The sequence below is a fragment of the Nycticebus coucang genome, chromosome 13, assembly GCF_027406575.1.
Source record: "Nycticebus coucang isolate mNycCou1 chromosome 13, mNycCou1.pri, whole genome shotgun sequence".
Lineage (NCBI taxonomy): Eukaryota > Metazoa > Chordata > Mammalia > Primates > Lorisidae > Nycticebus > Nycticebus coucang.
In genome coordinates, this window is record NC_069792.1 from 60,581,667 (window position 1) to 60,597,792 (window position 16,126).

At 42.3% G+C, this 16,126-nt stretch overlaps 1 protein-coding gene across 1 annotated transcript in view; it reads left to right on the forward strand.

The window, feature by feature from the left end:
* Positions 1 to 87: 87 nt before the first annotated feature.
* Positions 88 to 16,126, forward strand: part of POP1 (POP1 homolog, ribonuclease P/MRP subunit) — a 37,990-nt gene continuing 21,951 nt past the window's right edge. The window contains exons 1-5 of the mRNA XM_053559060.1: positions 88 to 151; positions 7,321 to 7,455; positions 11,531 to 11,698; positions 12,717 to 12,892; positions 14,334 to 14,582. Of these exons, the coding sequence (XP_053415035.1) occupies positions 7,323 to 7,455; positions 11,531 to 11,698; positions 12,717 to 12,892; positions 14,334 to 14,582 (726 nt within the window). The 5' untranslated portion in view covers positions 88 to 151; positions 7,321 to 7,322. The remainder of the gene's footprint in view (positions 152 to 7,320; positions 7,456 to 11,530; positions 11,699 to 12,716; positions 12,893 to 14,333; positions 14,583 to 16,126) is intronic.

Consider the following 16,126-nt stretch of genomic DNA (forward strand, 5'->3'; position numbering starts at 1 on the left):
GTAGTCTCGGCGCCACTCCAGGCCACGTGGAGGAAGCCCGCGCTGGCGCATGCGCCGTTCAGCTCGCTCGCCGTCCGTTTCGTTTTGGTGGGGACTGTAGTCGCCGAGGTTTGGTCATTCTGACTCCGGGATCCCTCAGAGTGTTCAGCAGGTAGGTCCGGAGAGGTTGGTGCCTTCTAGGACCCTCGAGTTTGGAGAGGGTGTGTGTGGCGGCCCCCGCCTGGCGCCTGCGCCCTGGCTCGCCTCACATCGCATCTTCTCTGCCTCGGACTGTGTAGACCTTCTCTCTGTCCTTGCTGCCTGCGCCCGGGGCATCGCTTGCCCTTGTTGCATCTCCTGTCCCTGCGCTCGAGCCCCTAGGTCTCTACATTTACCTTCGTTGCCCTGCCAAGCGGAGGCCGTGCCGGGAATGGGCTTGCAAACCCCCCACCCCCACCTTCTGCCACCCTGAAGGTGTGAGACGGGTCATTCAGGGACCACGCTGAGATCTGGGCGTTGTCCACCTTCTCGCTCCTCCCAGATTCCCTTATTTTGAGTGCCTGGAATCGGGTTTCAAAAGGTAAGATAGTGATCTAGCTGATGGCCTAGAACCCTTGTGAAATTCTGCTGTGTCAGAAAGGGTGGTATTTGGCTTAGTATTTTTTCACCCTGTTAATGTATGCTTTATAGGCACGATTCACGTCTTCATTTATGCGTGCGTGCATACATTCACAAGTAGATACTGGGCCACTACTTTGTGCAGGGCACTCTGCAAGGTGCTGGGTGCCGCAGTGAAGAAAGGTAAGATGCCTTCCCTGTTTCCAAAGTGTAGTATAAGAAAATCTCCTTTAGGGCGGCGCCTGTGGCTCAGCGGGTAGGGCGCCGGCCCCATATGCCGAGGGTGGCGGGTTCAAACCCAGCCCCGGCCAAACTGCAACAAAAAAATAGCCGGGCGTTGTGGCGGGTGCCTGTAGTCCCAGCTACTCGGGAGGCTGAGGCAAGAGAATCGCCTAAGCCCAAGGATTTGGAGGTTGCTGTGAGCTGTGTGACGCCACGGCACTCTACCGAGGGCAATAAGGTGAGACTCTGTCTCTACAAAAAAAAAAAAAAAAAGAAAATCTCCTTTATTCCCTGTCATTTTGCCTTACATAGTGCTAAGGTTTTGACCTTCCTACTTCCGGCTCAAGAACCTTCACATCTTGGGCGGCACCTGTGGCTCGGTGAGTAGGGCGCCGGCCCCATATGCCGAGGGTGACGGGTTCAAACCCAGCCCCGGCCAAACTGCAACAAAAAAATAGCCGGGCGTTGTGGCGCGCGCCTGTAGTCCCAGCTGCTTGGGAGGCTGAGGCAAGAGAATCGCGTAAGCCCAAGAGTTAGAGGTTGCTGTGAGCCGTGTGACGCCACGGCACTCTACCGAGGGCGGTACAGTGAGACTCTGTCTCTACAAAAAAATAAATAAGAACCTTCACATCTTTTTCATCGGTTTAGGGCCTCAGCTTGGAATAAAAGACCTTCCAGTTTATCCTTCCCTTACCTATTCAATTTCATTCTCTTCCCATTTTAGTAGTCTAGCTTCCTCACTTCTGTATTTACACCATAAATTGCTGAATATTCTTTCTTCCCTATGTATCCAAATTCCAGCTAACTGAAATCCTGTTTTTTGATTACTTTTCCTACCAATTCATATTTTTTCTTTTTCTCCTCCAGTTTCCTATTGTGTTATACTACAAAATTTAATTATTTTATTATATGTGGTCTTATTCTCTAATTGTTATGTGTTTTAAGTACAGTGAATAGAGTCAGAATTCCTGGTTTGAATTCCAGCACATTCACAAGTGTGGTGACCTTGGGCAGTTTATATCACCTCTCTGTGCTTCAGTTTTTTTCATTCATAAGTGAGGATAATACTAGTACCTCCCTGATAGAGTTGTGAGTGCCTGACACATAAAGTTCTCAGTTAATATTAGCTACCTAAGATGACCCAGTTCTTTTGAAGAACACATCCTTAGACTACTTTGGTATTTCACACAGCCTGAAACTATTAGGCACATAATAAGTACCCCAAAGTTGGTTAAATTTGGTTAAACCGGATAATTAGGAGATGCTTTTTTATTTACAAAGTAATTCACCATATGATTCTTTAAATGAGGAGCTTTCTTGCAGCACTACAAATAATTCAACTTGTATAAAACATTTCTTGTGAAACAAGTTACCTTTATTCTTAAGACAGATTTTATATCAAGTCTATATCACCAACTTCTTTTTTTTGGCCAGGGCTGGGTTTGAACCCGCCACCTCTGGTATATGGGGCTGGTGCCCTACTCCTTTGAGCTACAGGCGCCACCCCCAACTTTTTTAGATGTGGAAGAAAACTGAAATCATGTACAGTAAAACCTCCAAAGTTGACCACCTCCCTACATCGATAACCTTAATTTTCATAGACCATAGTATTATTTGTAATGCTCCAGAAAAGTTCCTTATGTTGACCATCTCTGGATGTTGGTCAGTTTGTTATAGTCCCTTGGGTGGTCAACTTACAGAGGTTCTCAGACGGGAGTCCAGTATGTTAAGGAGTATGTCTGGTCAAGCAGAGGATACTAAGCTGTGTGAGAAAACATGACATTCATTTTATTTGAAGATTAGGGGGAACATTTTTATAAAGTCTGGTACATCTTAGTTTGTAGATTAGGGGATACATTTTTATAAAGCTGGTACATCTTTAGTTTGTAGATTAGGGGGCACATTTTTATAAAGCCTGTACATCATTAAAGTTTGACCAAAGGAATGAAGATGAAAACCACAAACTATACTATTAGGAATAGATATAAAATTGACTGAAATGTTAGGATAAGAGTTAAGATTCCAGGCTGTGCCTGTGGCTCAGTGAGTAGGGCGCCGGCCCCATATACCAAGGGTGGTGGGTTCATACCCATCCCCGGCTGAACTGGAACAACAAAAAAATAGCCAGGCATTATGGCAGGTGCCTGTAGTCCCAGCTGCTTGGGAGGTTGAGGCAAGAGAATCGCCTAAACCCAGGAGTTGGAGTTGCTGTGAGCTGTGTGATGCCACGGCACTCTACCGAGGGCGATAGAGTGAGACTGTCTCTACAAAAACAAAAACAACAACAACAAAAAGTTAAGATTCCTTCTGGAAGCTCTTTTAAGGTAAATTCTCAGACTTCATAAGGATGCATTCTGTATTTTTCTCTTCTGCTGTTAGAACTGTTTGAAGACCACTGCTAGTTCAATCTCCTCACTTTTTCACCTAGAATCAAAGCTCAGAGATGTTCCCAAGTTTACCCTAATACTCTAGCACCAGCCTGCTCTTGGTTCATTCTTATCCTGAGTAGAGTTAGGGTTCCCATGGTCATGCTTTGTCTTGCTGGGTAAATTCTGATTCAAGCAGGTAACAGTAGAAGGACTCAATTGTTTTGTGAAATATTTTGAATGGTTCTTAATGCAGGCCTATCTGAATCATGCACTTCACTAGCCAACCATTCTATAGAACTCTGTTTACTTCTGATTGATTGTTTAATTTGAAAAATGTTTTTGGGTGTATATATAGTTGTCTTTCATTTAGGTGAAAGCAGAATGGACCAAGGCACTGAAATGATATAAATCCCTGTGTATTTCATTTATTATTTAAGAATAATAGCTATCATCCCTTTCGGCCAGAGATGCCATCTTCCTGTAATTCACCAAAATGACAAACACAAAGGGAAAGAGGAGAGGCACCTGATACGTGTTCTCTAGGCATTTTAGAAAACATGGACTTGTTCTTTTGGCCACACATATGTGAATCTACAGGATAGGTGATATTGTAAATACTAAGGGAATGGGCACTGTTCAAAAAGGCATCCCATACAAATGTTACCATAGCAGAACTAGAAGAGTCTACAATGTTATTACCAGCATGCATTTGGCATTGTTATAAACAAAGTAGTTATGAACTTGTTTATTAATGTTCATATTGAGCATATTAAGCCCTCTATGAGCTGAGATAGCTTCTCCAAAGGAAAATGATCAGAAAAAGAAGGCAGCCAAAGAGAAAGGTACCTGGGTTCAGCTGAAGCACCAGCCTGCGCCACCCAGAGAAGCCCACTTTGTGACAACCAACGGAGAGGAGCCTGAGCTCCTGGAACTCATTCCCTGTGAATTCATGGCATGATTAGGTGTATAGCATACCACACAGGATAACCAAGAGAACCAATGGAACAGGAATATAAGGTGCTGGAACCTATTCCCCATGAATTCATGGCATAATAGGCATAGCAGGCTTTGTCATATTCAATGGAAAGGCGCCTCCCCGAGCTGCTGGAACCTTTTCCCTATGAATTCATGGCATAATAGGTATTAAAAATAAAAGGCTACTGTTAAATAAAAAAGAATAGTAAATTTATGAATTGAGTATTTAGTTTGTGTAAAGCTAAAGCTCCATACTAAGTGACTTGTGTACATGTGTTTGATAAAACTAGAACCTCATATAGTATGTATATAAACTATCTAATGTTTATTTAATTCTTCTAGCAACCATAGAGGAAGAGACTGAAGCTCGAAGAAGGAAAATAATTTTTCTGAGAGTATATAACTAAAAAGAGGAAGGAATTTTAATCCAGGTCTTTCTAACTCCAGAGTGAAGTTTTTTTTTTTTTTTGTGAGATAGTCTCAAGCTGTCACTGTGGGTAGAGTGCTGTGGCATCATAGCTCACAGCAACCTCCAACTCATGGGCTTAAGCAATCCGCTTGCCTCAGTTTTTCTGTTTTTAGTAGAGATTGGGGTATGGCTTTTTGCTCAGGCTGATCTTGAACTCATGAGCTCAAGCAGTTCACTTGGCTCGGCCTACCAGAGTGCTAGGATTACAGGCATGAGCCACTGTACTGACCGAGTAAAGGCTTTTAAACACTACACCACACAGGCTCTTAATTTTGTATGATGTCTTGCATTGGAAAAGGAGCTAAGTGAATGGGTGGTTATTAATTTATTAGTGGCTCTCAGTGACAGCTAGCAAATCCTGATGTGGCATTTTGGAAGTTTGTATAGGTGTTCTGGTTGGCATGATGATTGGGCTAAGGTTGCTGGCATTTATTGGGCAGGGCTCAGGGATGTTAGACAGCCTGCCAAGTGCAGGAAAGTCCAATAGTAGCCCAGTTCCTAACTCTTTTACATTAAAGTGTTGGTTGTGGGGTGGGCACAGTGGCTCATACCTATCATCCCAGGGAGGCTGAGGTGGGAGGATCAGTTCAAGACCAGCCTGAGCAATATAGCCAGACTATCTCTCTACAAAAAATTAAAAAAAAAAAAACATCCAGGCGCAGTGGCATGGGCCAAAGAGTCCTAACTACTTGGGAGGGTGAGCCCAAGAATTTGAGACTGCAGTGTGCTCTGGTCATGCCACTGCATTCTACCCTGGGCAACAGAGTGTGACTTTATCTCTTAAAAAAAAAAAAAAAGTATTGGTTGCAGTTTTAATATACACTAAATTTTTCAGGAATGCAATAAATCAAAATAAGTTTATACTTTTTTCTTAGTGTGGGCAGGGTGTACCTTATCAAGGAGTATTCACCAGTGTGGAAAATTACATCACCAGCAGCATCGTTATTTTCTCTTTGAGGCACTAGTAGGAGACACCTGTATTTACTTTGCCTTTTTAGCTATTGCGTTCGTGGTAATTCTGTCTAGGTAGAAGTAAAGAGTTGTGTTAAAATACTGAAATAACTTTGAGAACAGCTTGGTAATGCCTGTTACTCTGAGCTTCCACACTTTATGTGTCTCCATTCAGGACGCTCAGACTTCATATAGTTAGCAATGAAAGAGCTAATGACCGTTGGACAGGGCAGGAGTGGGGGAGCCTTCCTCCTTCCCTTTTCTGGCCTTACGGATTGTGCCAGTGAGTGTGCTGGTGCCTGTGTTGGTGAGATTATCTCCTGGGTTCAAAATCTCTTTTTCATGATGTTAGCTAGTATAGTTGTGGTGAAATAGTTACATACAGAAATACATTGATATATTATTTTATTAAAATTACTTTTTAGTTCTCCTTTATGTTTCAGATGGCACATGCATTATAAGGTGTGTACTAGTAAAAGTTATGTGTCTTAATAGGCTATATTAATTTCATTTTAAAATAGAAAACATGCTTAGGCTGGTCTTGAACTCCTGGTTTCAACTGAGCCTCCCACCTCAGCCTTCCCAAATGCTGGGATTTCAGGCATGAGCCACTGCGCCCACCCCATAACCAACATTTTTGTGTAAAAGAGTTAGGAATCAGGCTACTATTGGATTTTCCTGGGCTTGACTGATTTTGAATCAGTCTAAAAAAAGGAGCGTTGCATTTGAGAGTTGATAACTACTGAGTAAATCAACTAGGCTCCACTAGAGTTCTTTTTTTTTCTTCTTCTTCAAATAGAAATCATTGTCTTGCTATTATACTACACTGGCTAAGCCACAGAGTCGGCTTATCTATGAATTAAAGATATAGGTCATTGAACTCTGACTACATAAAAACAAAAACAAGATATAACTGGCCTCATGGCTGGGTGTGGTGGATCACGCCTATAATCCTACACAAGAGGCTGAGGCAGGAGGATCACTTGCTCAGGAGTTTGAGACTAGCCTGAGCAAGAGTTGCACCTGGCTGATTTTTCTAAAAATAGCTTGCAGTGTTGAGAACCTGCAGCCTCACAAGAGGCTGAGGCAGGGGAATCACTTAAGCCTAGGAGTTTGAGGTTGCTATAAGCTATGATGATGCCATTGCACTCTATGATGGCCATTGCATCTGCCAGGGTGAGAGAGTGAGACTGTCTCAGAAAACAAAGGTGTAACTGGTCTCATCTTGGGAGTAGAAATGAAATCATCATTAATTTATGTTCAGTTTTTATAGAGGTTATCCTTTGGGAGTAGGGTGTTCTGTATTTTATTAATCAAGGTAGCTCTTATTTCACCTAAGAATCAAGGTAAAATGTAAATTTTGTTTAATTTTTTAAATTAAAAATTTGTTTTACCCTCATAACAATCTTTTTGTTGTAGTTATTGTTTTGGAGGCCAGGGCTGTGTTCGAACCCACCAGTTTCGGTGTATGTGGCTGGCACCCTAGCCACTGAGCTACAGGCACCGAGCCTCCTCATAACAATCTTATCTCACCTTAATTTTCATTCTTCTAATAGACTTTATATAGTGACAACATTTGAATTGATTTATTTGCCAGTGCAAACTGGAATGTACTAATAGGATCTATTTTATTAATAGATTTATTTTGAGCCACATGAAAACTTATTTTTTAAATTTATTTTCATTTCTGAATGGAAGTTTCCTTTCCCTCTGTTAAATTTATGACTTCTTTTCCAGAAATGTCTAATGCAAAAGAAAGAAAACATGCTAAGAAAATGAGAAACCAGCCTACCAATGTGACTTTATCCTCTGGCTTTGTGGCTGATAGAGGTGGAAAGCACCATAATGGAGGTGGGAAACCTCAGAAGCAAGGTAAGTGTACACAGTGCTCGCTCCACTCTCGTTTTGATCTAGTTGCTTTTGTCACCTTCTCTTGACAGTCATTGTCCAGTAGTAAATGAACCGAATTAAAAACAGATACAGTACTGAATTTCCTATTTGCAAATTTGCCACTTGCTAAAGTTTATTTGTAACCCGAAAGTCAGTACCCATGAGATTTGGCCATTTTTGTGGACATGCACAGAGCAAGAAGAATGCAAGTCACCCTGTGGAGGGCAGGGCTGCTATACAGCCCTAGGGGAGGTTCCCTGGTGCCTTCCTGTTCTAGCCCCCTCCACCCTCGCCTCAGAGATAGTCAGAGGGTGGAAGCAGTAGAGGGACGGTACAGGAAGTGCAGGAAGCTACAGTTCAACCTTGGGGTGGTCTGATGCAGGTCACTCAACACTTCTGAGCTTCATTTTCTCCTTTGTACAATAAAGGACATAGAATCTACCGGGATGAGTTGTTTTTAGGATTAAAGAGCATATTCTATGTGAGGTATATACTGTATATCTCCTAGGAGAAGTAGTTCCGTGTTCACTAAGTTATTGCTCACTGTGACTTTATAGGATATAACTTCTATGAATAATGAAAACTGACTACACATATTTTAGAGTTGACATTTTTGTCTTGACATTAATTTTTATTAAATTATACTTCTATGTTTCCTAAGAGACACACAGGACAGTTATCTGCGTTTAACCTTTGGACTGATTTTAGCACTTTACAAGGTGATAAGAAGGTGACAGTTCATCAGGCCAGCAGTAGAAAATGCCAGTTTGGGGGCGGTGCCTGTGGCTCAGTGAGGAGGGTGGCGGGTTCAAACCCAGCCCCGGCCAAACTGCAACAAAAAAATAGCCAGGTGTTGTGGCAGGCGCCTGTAGTCCCAGCTGCTCGGGAGGCTGGGGCAAGAGAATCGCGTAAGCCCAAGAGCTGGAGGTTGCTGTGAGCCGTGTGATGCCGTGGCACTCTACCCGAGGGCGGTACAGTGAGACTCTGTCTCTACAAAAAAAAAAAAAGAAAGAAAATGCCAGTTTGGGAAGATTATAAAAGCAGGTGGCCAAGAACTTTTTTGGAATGCTTTAAAAAACTGTGCTTTGGGTCTGATTACATAAATTTAAATTCCAGTTTTAAAGATCTAGATGCAGATCCGACAATTGATAGCTATACCATCTGATAACCTTTTACTTCTATTATCTCTTTTAAACATCACAATGATAAACCCTGTAACAAGTTCCAAGATTATAGTGGCTTAATAATTAGCACCACAGTGGAAATAAGCAGGGACACTATAAAATTCTCTACTGGTCTCTCCCTTTGTTCATAGACAGAGATTTGATGTTGTCTTAGAGTCAGACTGATTTGAATGCCCAGATGTTTGTGTAGAGACTGTTTTTAATTCCTTCTTTAGTTTAGCATAGTGGCTCTCAACTCAGAGTATGTCAGGAATTAGACTGAATTAGAATTAGACTGACTATACAAAACCATGTGGATTATAGTATTTAAAGGAGTGTCATTTGGACTGCTATAAAAAGTATAGGCTGAGCGTCCATCCCTAATGCAAAAGTTCTTCATATGATAGATCACAGGTAAAAACAAGGTGTGTACAGTTTATTCATCATTCTCAAGGGAAAAGAAAAGCTACCAATCCCCTTCCGCTGTGATTTATCCAGTGAGCATGCCCACAAAAGATAATAAAATGGCATTGTGCAGGCTGAAGGCCTCAATGTTAGGTATTATTTATTAGGTACTTATGTGTGAATAAGTATAAGAAAAGGATGGCTGATCAGGAGCATATAAATTCAGAATCAGGAATGATGATGATGTTATGCCCAGGAGTTCCACAAAGACCACACTACCAAATAAGCCGAATTCATAGCAGAGTCCCTTTATTGAAGAACCGGCTGGCAACTGCCTCACACCCAACACAGGGGTTCAGAGAGCAGCCCCGAGTGCTTAAGGGGTTGGATTTTTAAGGCTTGGTCCGCGTCATGGTTGGCATGCAGGCTGCCCAGGTGCATCCGGTAGGTTAGCAAGCATTGTACAGAAGCAGAATTTTGCGGTTAGTCATACATCTTTGTTTCAGTACTTTCCCTGGTATTTCTTTTTTTTTTTTTTTTTGTAGAGACAGAGTTTCACTTTATCGCCCTTGGTAGAGTACCGTGGCATCACACAGCTCACAGCAACCTCCAACTCCTGGGCCTAGGCGATTCCCCTGCCTCAGCCTCCCGAGTAGCTGGGACTACAGGCGCCCGCCACAACGCCCGGCTATTTTTTTGTTGCAGTTTGGCAGGGGCCAGGTTTGAACCCGCCACCCTCGGTATATGGGGCCGGTGCCCTGCTCACTGAGCCACAGGCGCCGCCCTCCCTGGTATTTCTTAAAGGTCAGTCTGGGAACAGTTGGTACCTCCTGGTCTGTTTCTCAGGGAGTTAGTCAAGCAAGAAGTCAGTGAGTACTTTACCATCTATCTTGGGAGTGAACCAGACACTGCATTTTTTGAGAGCTTGAAGCCCAGAAATTTGGCAGGAGTTAACTGGTATTTTTCCACCTTAGTCTAGGCCTCATAATGATGCCAAAGATGATCCACATGGGTGGCTGAGATAGGAACACCTTTGCTTTCTAGTGGTTCAGTGTACACAATTTTTTTTTCAAGCACAAAATTATTTAAAAGATTTTATAAAATTATCTTCAGGCTATATATATAAGGTATATATGAAACATAGCTGAATTTCATGTTTAGAATTGGGTGCCACGTCTAAGATACCTCATTATGTATCTGTAAATAGTCTAAAATTCAGAAAAATCTGGAATCTGAAACACTTCTGGTACCAAGCATTTAAGGGATACACAACCTATATCATAAACTGGGTAGACTATAAATAACAGAAAATTATTTCTCTTGGGTGGCACCTATAGCTCAGTGGATAGAGTACCAGCCACATACACCCAGACTGGCAGGTTTGAACCTGGCCCGGGCCTGCTAAACAACAGTGACAGTTGCAACAAAAAAATAGCTGGGCATTGTGGCATGTGCCTGTAGTCCCAGCTACTTGGGTGGCTGAGGCAAGAGAATCTCCTAGGCCCAAGAGTTTGAGGTTTCTGTGAGCTGTGATGCCATGGCACTGCCCAGGGCAACATAGTGAGACTGTGTCTCAAAAAAAAAAAAAAAAAAAAAGAAAGAAAATTATTTCTCATGGTTCTGGAGTCTGAAAAGTCCAAGATCAAGGAGCTGGCAGGATTGGGGTCTCTTGAGGACCTGCATTATGGTTCACAGCACACTCTTGCTGTGTCTGCACATGGTGGGAAGGAGTGAGGGTCTCTCTGGAGCCTCTTTTATAAGGACGCTAACTTCATTCATAAGGGCTCTGCCCTTATGACTTAATCATCTCTCAAAGGCCCCACCTCCTAATACCATCACCTCAGGGATTAGGATTTCAACATACGAATTTGGTGGGGACACAAACCTTTTGACCAGCAGTTCTCAACCTGTGGGTTGCAGCCCACAGGAACTGTATTAAAGGACCACGGCGTTAGGAAGGTTGAGAACCACTGCTTTAGACCATAGTAGGGAGCTTAGATTTAAAATTCATGTTACAGTATTTATACAGAGAAAATTACACCCTTATCTGTTATATTCAAGGTTCTTTTTTTTTTGGCCCTTGCTGGGTTCGAACCCGCCACCTCCGGCATATGGGACCGGCACCCTACCCGCTGAGCCACAGGTGCCGCCCAATTCAAGGTTCTTTATATGTCATGCTGAAACGGTTACTTAGCATGCTATCTGCTAGCTTTATGACCTTTGGCAAGTTAATTTACTTCCCTGCCTGAGTACATGGCCATACCACTTTGAATGTGCCTGATCTTGTCTGATATCAGAAGCTAAGCAAGGTCAGGCCTGGTTAGTACTTGGATGGGGGACTTCCCTATCTGTTGATAGTTACTTTATTGGGTGGTTGTAGGACTAAAAGCATGGTCAGTTGCCATCCAACAAATGTTAGTTCTCTACTATGATTTTTATCTCTCGTAAGTAACATATTTCTTTTCGTTTTCCTTTTGAAAATACACTAGAACCTCATTCTGGAACTTCAGGACAGCGGCAAACCAAAATTACTCATCATTCATTGCCTGAGCCAAATGTGAGTGAGCAGTCTTCCTCCAAAGTAATGTTTAAAAAAAAAGGAGGCTGGAAAGCAGGTCCCGATGGCACTTCTCAGGAGATTCCCAAGTATATAACTGGTAGGTATTGGTGAAGAAATGACACTGGATTATATTAGGGGCCCTTTGTTTCTAGTACAGCCAGATATGCCAAGAAATTGCCTGCCTCGGTGTTTTGGCTCTGCCTCCCCACCTCTCTCCTCTAATCCTTTCACATGGGGCCCTTCCCACCTCTAGCCTGGACTTTGGCCATAGCTTTTTCAGGCCTGATGGCTCTCCCTTCTTCGGTATCCCTTTCTCTTAGCCATCTTCTTGTAAGTCTTTGTGAATTGTTCCTCATCTTAACCTCCTCCCTCCACCCTTTAAATGTGGTGTCCACACTTGTCATGGCGTTCTCCAAAGATGGAGTAAAATTTGGTACACTTGAACAGCAATCAAGACCTTAATTTAAACGGCCTGTCTTCAGGCCCTTTCCAGCTTCATCTTCTATTTTCCCCCAACACTCCTACCTCTGCTAGCACATTAAACCCCATATTCATTGTAGACACCTTAGATATGTCTTTTGGTCTATATGCCTTCTTGGAGGAATTCACTTAAATTTCCTCAGCACCCTGTTTACTCTTCAAAAAGAGTCTAGTTTTCAATAAAGAATAGTAATAATGGTCACATGTTTGGAAAAAGCAGAAAACATTAAGAAAAAAACCTCTTAGAGTTAGAACCACTGTTAGAATTTTGTCTCTTCTTTGTTTTTCTGTGAGATTATTGCACTTACAAGTAGCTGTGATTATATTGCATGTACTGTACTGCATGTAGACCTGTTTTTAAAATCTCTGTAAAACTTGTTTTTAAACATTTTTTCTGATAAGAAAAGTGAAACTGAATCCTTGTAGAAAATTTGAAAAATATAAAAGTTGAAGAAAAATAATCTCAAAATGGTATAACAGAAATAACCACTAGCAGTGTTCATCTAACAGAGGGTAGTGGTGGATGAATTGTAAACTTACTTATTTCAAGTCTGTCTTCCTTCTGAAATCCCAGAAAAAACAAGTCTTGTTGAAGTCAGATTAGTTTTCCATGACATTGTCATTTCCTTCAACAGCTTCTACTTTTGCTCAAGCACGAGCTGCCGAAATCAGTGCTATGTTAAAAGCTGTAACCCAGAAGTCTTCTAATTCACTGGTCTTCCAGACTCTGCCTCGGCACATGCGACGGAGAGCCATGAGCCACAATGTCAAACGTCTTCCTAGACGATTACAGGAGATTGCCCAGAAAGAGGTAGAAGTTTCATGTAGTATAAATGTTTAGGTTAATGTTTGCTAGAAAAAAATCGAGAATTATTGACTTAATAGAATTTATTAAAACGAAAACCAGAAAATAACATGCTTATTGTGGCATGCTTTTTTTTTTTTTTTTTTTTGCATATTTTAATTTTAATCATTATCCAACCTTCCATTTCTCCCCAGGCCAAATTAGCAGGACTTTGGACATTACAGCTGCTTTGAAATTTAGCATTGGGAAACCCTCTATTTTAAGGGTGTTGAATAGTTGATATTCCCCTTACACATTAAAAAAAATTCTGAGCCTCTCACCAGATTAAATAATTTTGGATCTGTGTTTTGGGGTGTGGCCTACTTAGGTAAGCATCAGTGCTTAGCATTTGCTTTTTGACTTTTTCCAAGTTGAAAACTTGGCTTGGCTTCCATAGCTCAATGAGTAGGGTGCCAGCCACATACACTGAGGCTGGTGGGTTTGAGCCCTGTCCAGGCCTGCTAAACAACAATGACAACTGCAACCAAAATGTAGCCCGGCGTTGTGGCGGGCGCCTGTAGTCTCAGCTACTTGGCTGAGGCAAGAGAATCACGTAGGCTCCCAAGAGTTGGAGGTTGCCGTGAACTGTGAAGCCACTGCACTCTACCAAGGGTGACATAGTGAGACTCTGTCTCCAAAGAAAAGAAAACTTGGACTTGGTTTTAATCTTTGTGCACATTTAATTGTACTTTACCAAAATTCTGGACTTGATCATTCTAAGATTGTTAAGCCACCCATGTCTTTACTAATTGATTTAAAATCTATTGAGTGGCTTTCTGTGTACCAGTACTACACTGGTGGTGGGATTGGAGTTCAGCAAGGAAAGTCCTTGTCCTTAATGGGTTCACAAACCAATGAAGAATAATTTTTTTTTCATAAAAGTTGAGCTTGGTTATGGAAGATTAAGAGTAAAAACTCATAGGAATATAATACTTTCAAGAATTAATGTAAGGTCTGTTTCTCAGTGACAGCATGTAGCCTTTGTAGCTCAACTGAAGTGAAAGTATAGGTTTTCCCAACTTTTGTTATGAGTTTTTTGTTTCATTACAGTCTCACATCTTAGTACATCAGCTGGATGCTAACATTTGATTTATTCTCTCTTGTTCTCTAATATTAATAGTCAGATTAAACTTGTGTTGGATATTTCATGAGTGTCCTAATCTTCATAGAGCCTGCAACTTGTCCGTTTACTGAGTTACAGAACTGTGCTTCTTTCCCAGGTCTGCCTGGTTCTAATACTTCAACTCTTTCCATTGTCTTCCTTCTCTACTTACATTGGAGGAACCACCAAGTTAGAAAATTTAGCAAACTGCTAAAAGTATTTCTCTAAATCTTGTTCGCATTCATAAGGTCACTTTGTTTTGTGATTCTCACAAACTGGAATCTCTGTCTCTTCTTGAAACTATAGGCAGAGAAAGCTGTACATCAGAAGAAAGAACATTCAAAAAATAAGTGCCATAAAGCTCGGAGATGTCACATAAACCGGATGCTAGAATTTAACCGGAGACAAAAGAAGAACAAATGGTTAGAAACTCACATCTGGCATGCCAAGCGGTTTCACATGGTCAAGAAGTGGGGCTACTGCCTTGGGGAGCGGCCAACAGTGAAGAGCCACAGAGCCTGCTATCGAGCCATGACAAACTCCTGCCTCCTTCAGGTAAGCTTTTACAATGGGCTTTCTTTAAATTTTTGTTTAGATTCTTTCTGATACAGACTTTTGGAGTAATTCTTGGAATGCTGAAGAACTGTTTATGAGGTTACTCATTTTAAAAATGATTTCCTGGGCAGCGCCTGTGGCTCAGTGAGTAGGGCACCGGCCCCATATGCCGAGGGTGGCGGGTTCAAACCCAGCCCCGGCCAAACTGCAACAAAAAAAAAAAATAGCCGGGCGTTGTGGCGGGCGCCTGTAGTCCCAGCTGCTCGGGAGGCTGAGGCAAGAGAATCGCGTAAGCCCAAGAGTTAGAGGTTGCTGTGAGCCGTGTGACGCCACGGCACTCTACCCAAGGGCAGTACAGTGAGACTCTGTCTCTACAAAAAAAAAAAAAAAAAAAAAAAAAAAATGATTTCCTAAGGGCTTGGTGCCCATAGCTCAGTGGTTAGAGCGCCGGCCATATACACCAGGGCTGGTGGGTTCAAATCCGGCTTGGGCCTGCTAAACAACAATGACAACTGCAACAACAATAACAACAAAAATAGCCGGGTGTTGTGATGGGCGCCTGTAGTCCCAGCTGCTTGGGAGGCTGAGGCAAGAGAATTACTTAAGCCCAAGAGTTAGAGGTTGCTATGAACTGTGACACCATAGTGCTCTACTGAGGGCGACATAGTACGACTGTCTTGAAAAGAAAAAAATGATTCCTAAGCATGAGGCCCTTTGTTAGATGCCGGAGATGAAGCAGCCTGAAATTCATGGGGAAGATTGACATTAATCGTATAATTACCATATATGTAGAATCGTAAGGGAAAGCATACAGTATGATGAGTGTTCCCCCCATTTTTTTAAATTTCAGGTTAATGTGAGGGTACAAACAACTAGCTTACAATGTTTGCATTGTTAGGAGTCCTTGTTGTAGTTGTGTCCTGCACCCACGAGGTGTGCCATGTGCCCTTATGTGGTGCCCATTAAGTGGGAGCACACCCATGCCCCTCCCTCTGCCCCTTAATGAGTATTTCTGACAGAGCGACTGGAAGGCTCCCCTTGGAAGTGATATTTGAGCTGAGCTCTCAGGGATGAGAAGATGGGAGAGTGGGGGAGGCAGAAGGATGCCAGAGGAGAGTGAAGAACTGAAACAAATTCTGGGTGACACAGATAAAGAGGAGAGTGGAGAGCAAGGCTAGCATCAGGGTGAGGGTAGGCTGGAGAAATAAGCAGGAACCAGACCACGAAGGTCTTGTTGGTTGGAAATGTTCAAGATGTGTTTGGTTTAATCTAGGAATCATTCATCATCAATAGATATTTGAGAACCTACCGTGTACTCTGAGCAGTGTTCAAAATGCTGGTCCGAGTGCTTATGACTCGGTGGGATGTGAGAAGGAGGTTTTAAATTCTTTGAGAGGATACTTTGTTTTAAAGCCCCTTTATAGTATTTATCTGATTGCCACCACTCCCCAGTAGCCAATTCAGTTGCTTTCTCTTCTAGAATGTTTTTAGAAATTTGCTCTTTGAAGCAAAGGGCATATCTTTTGATGGCAGTATGGCCTTGG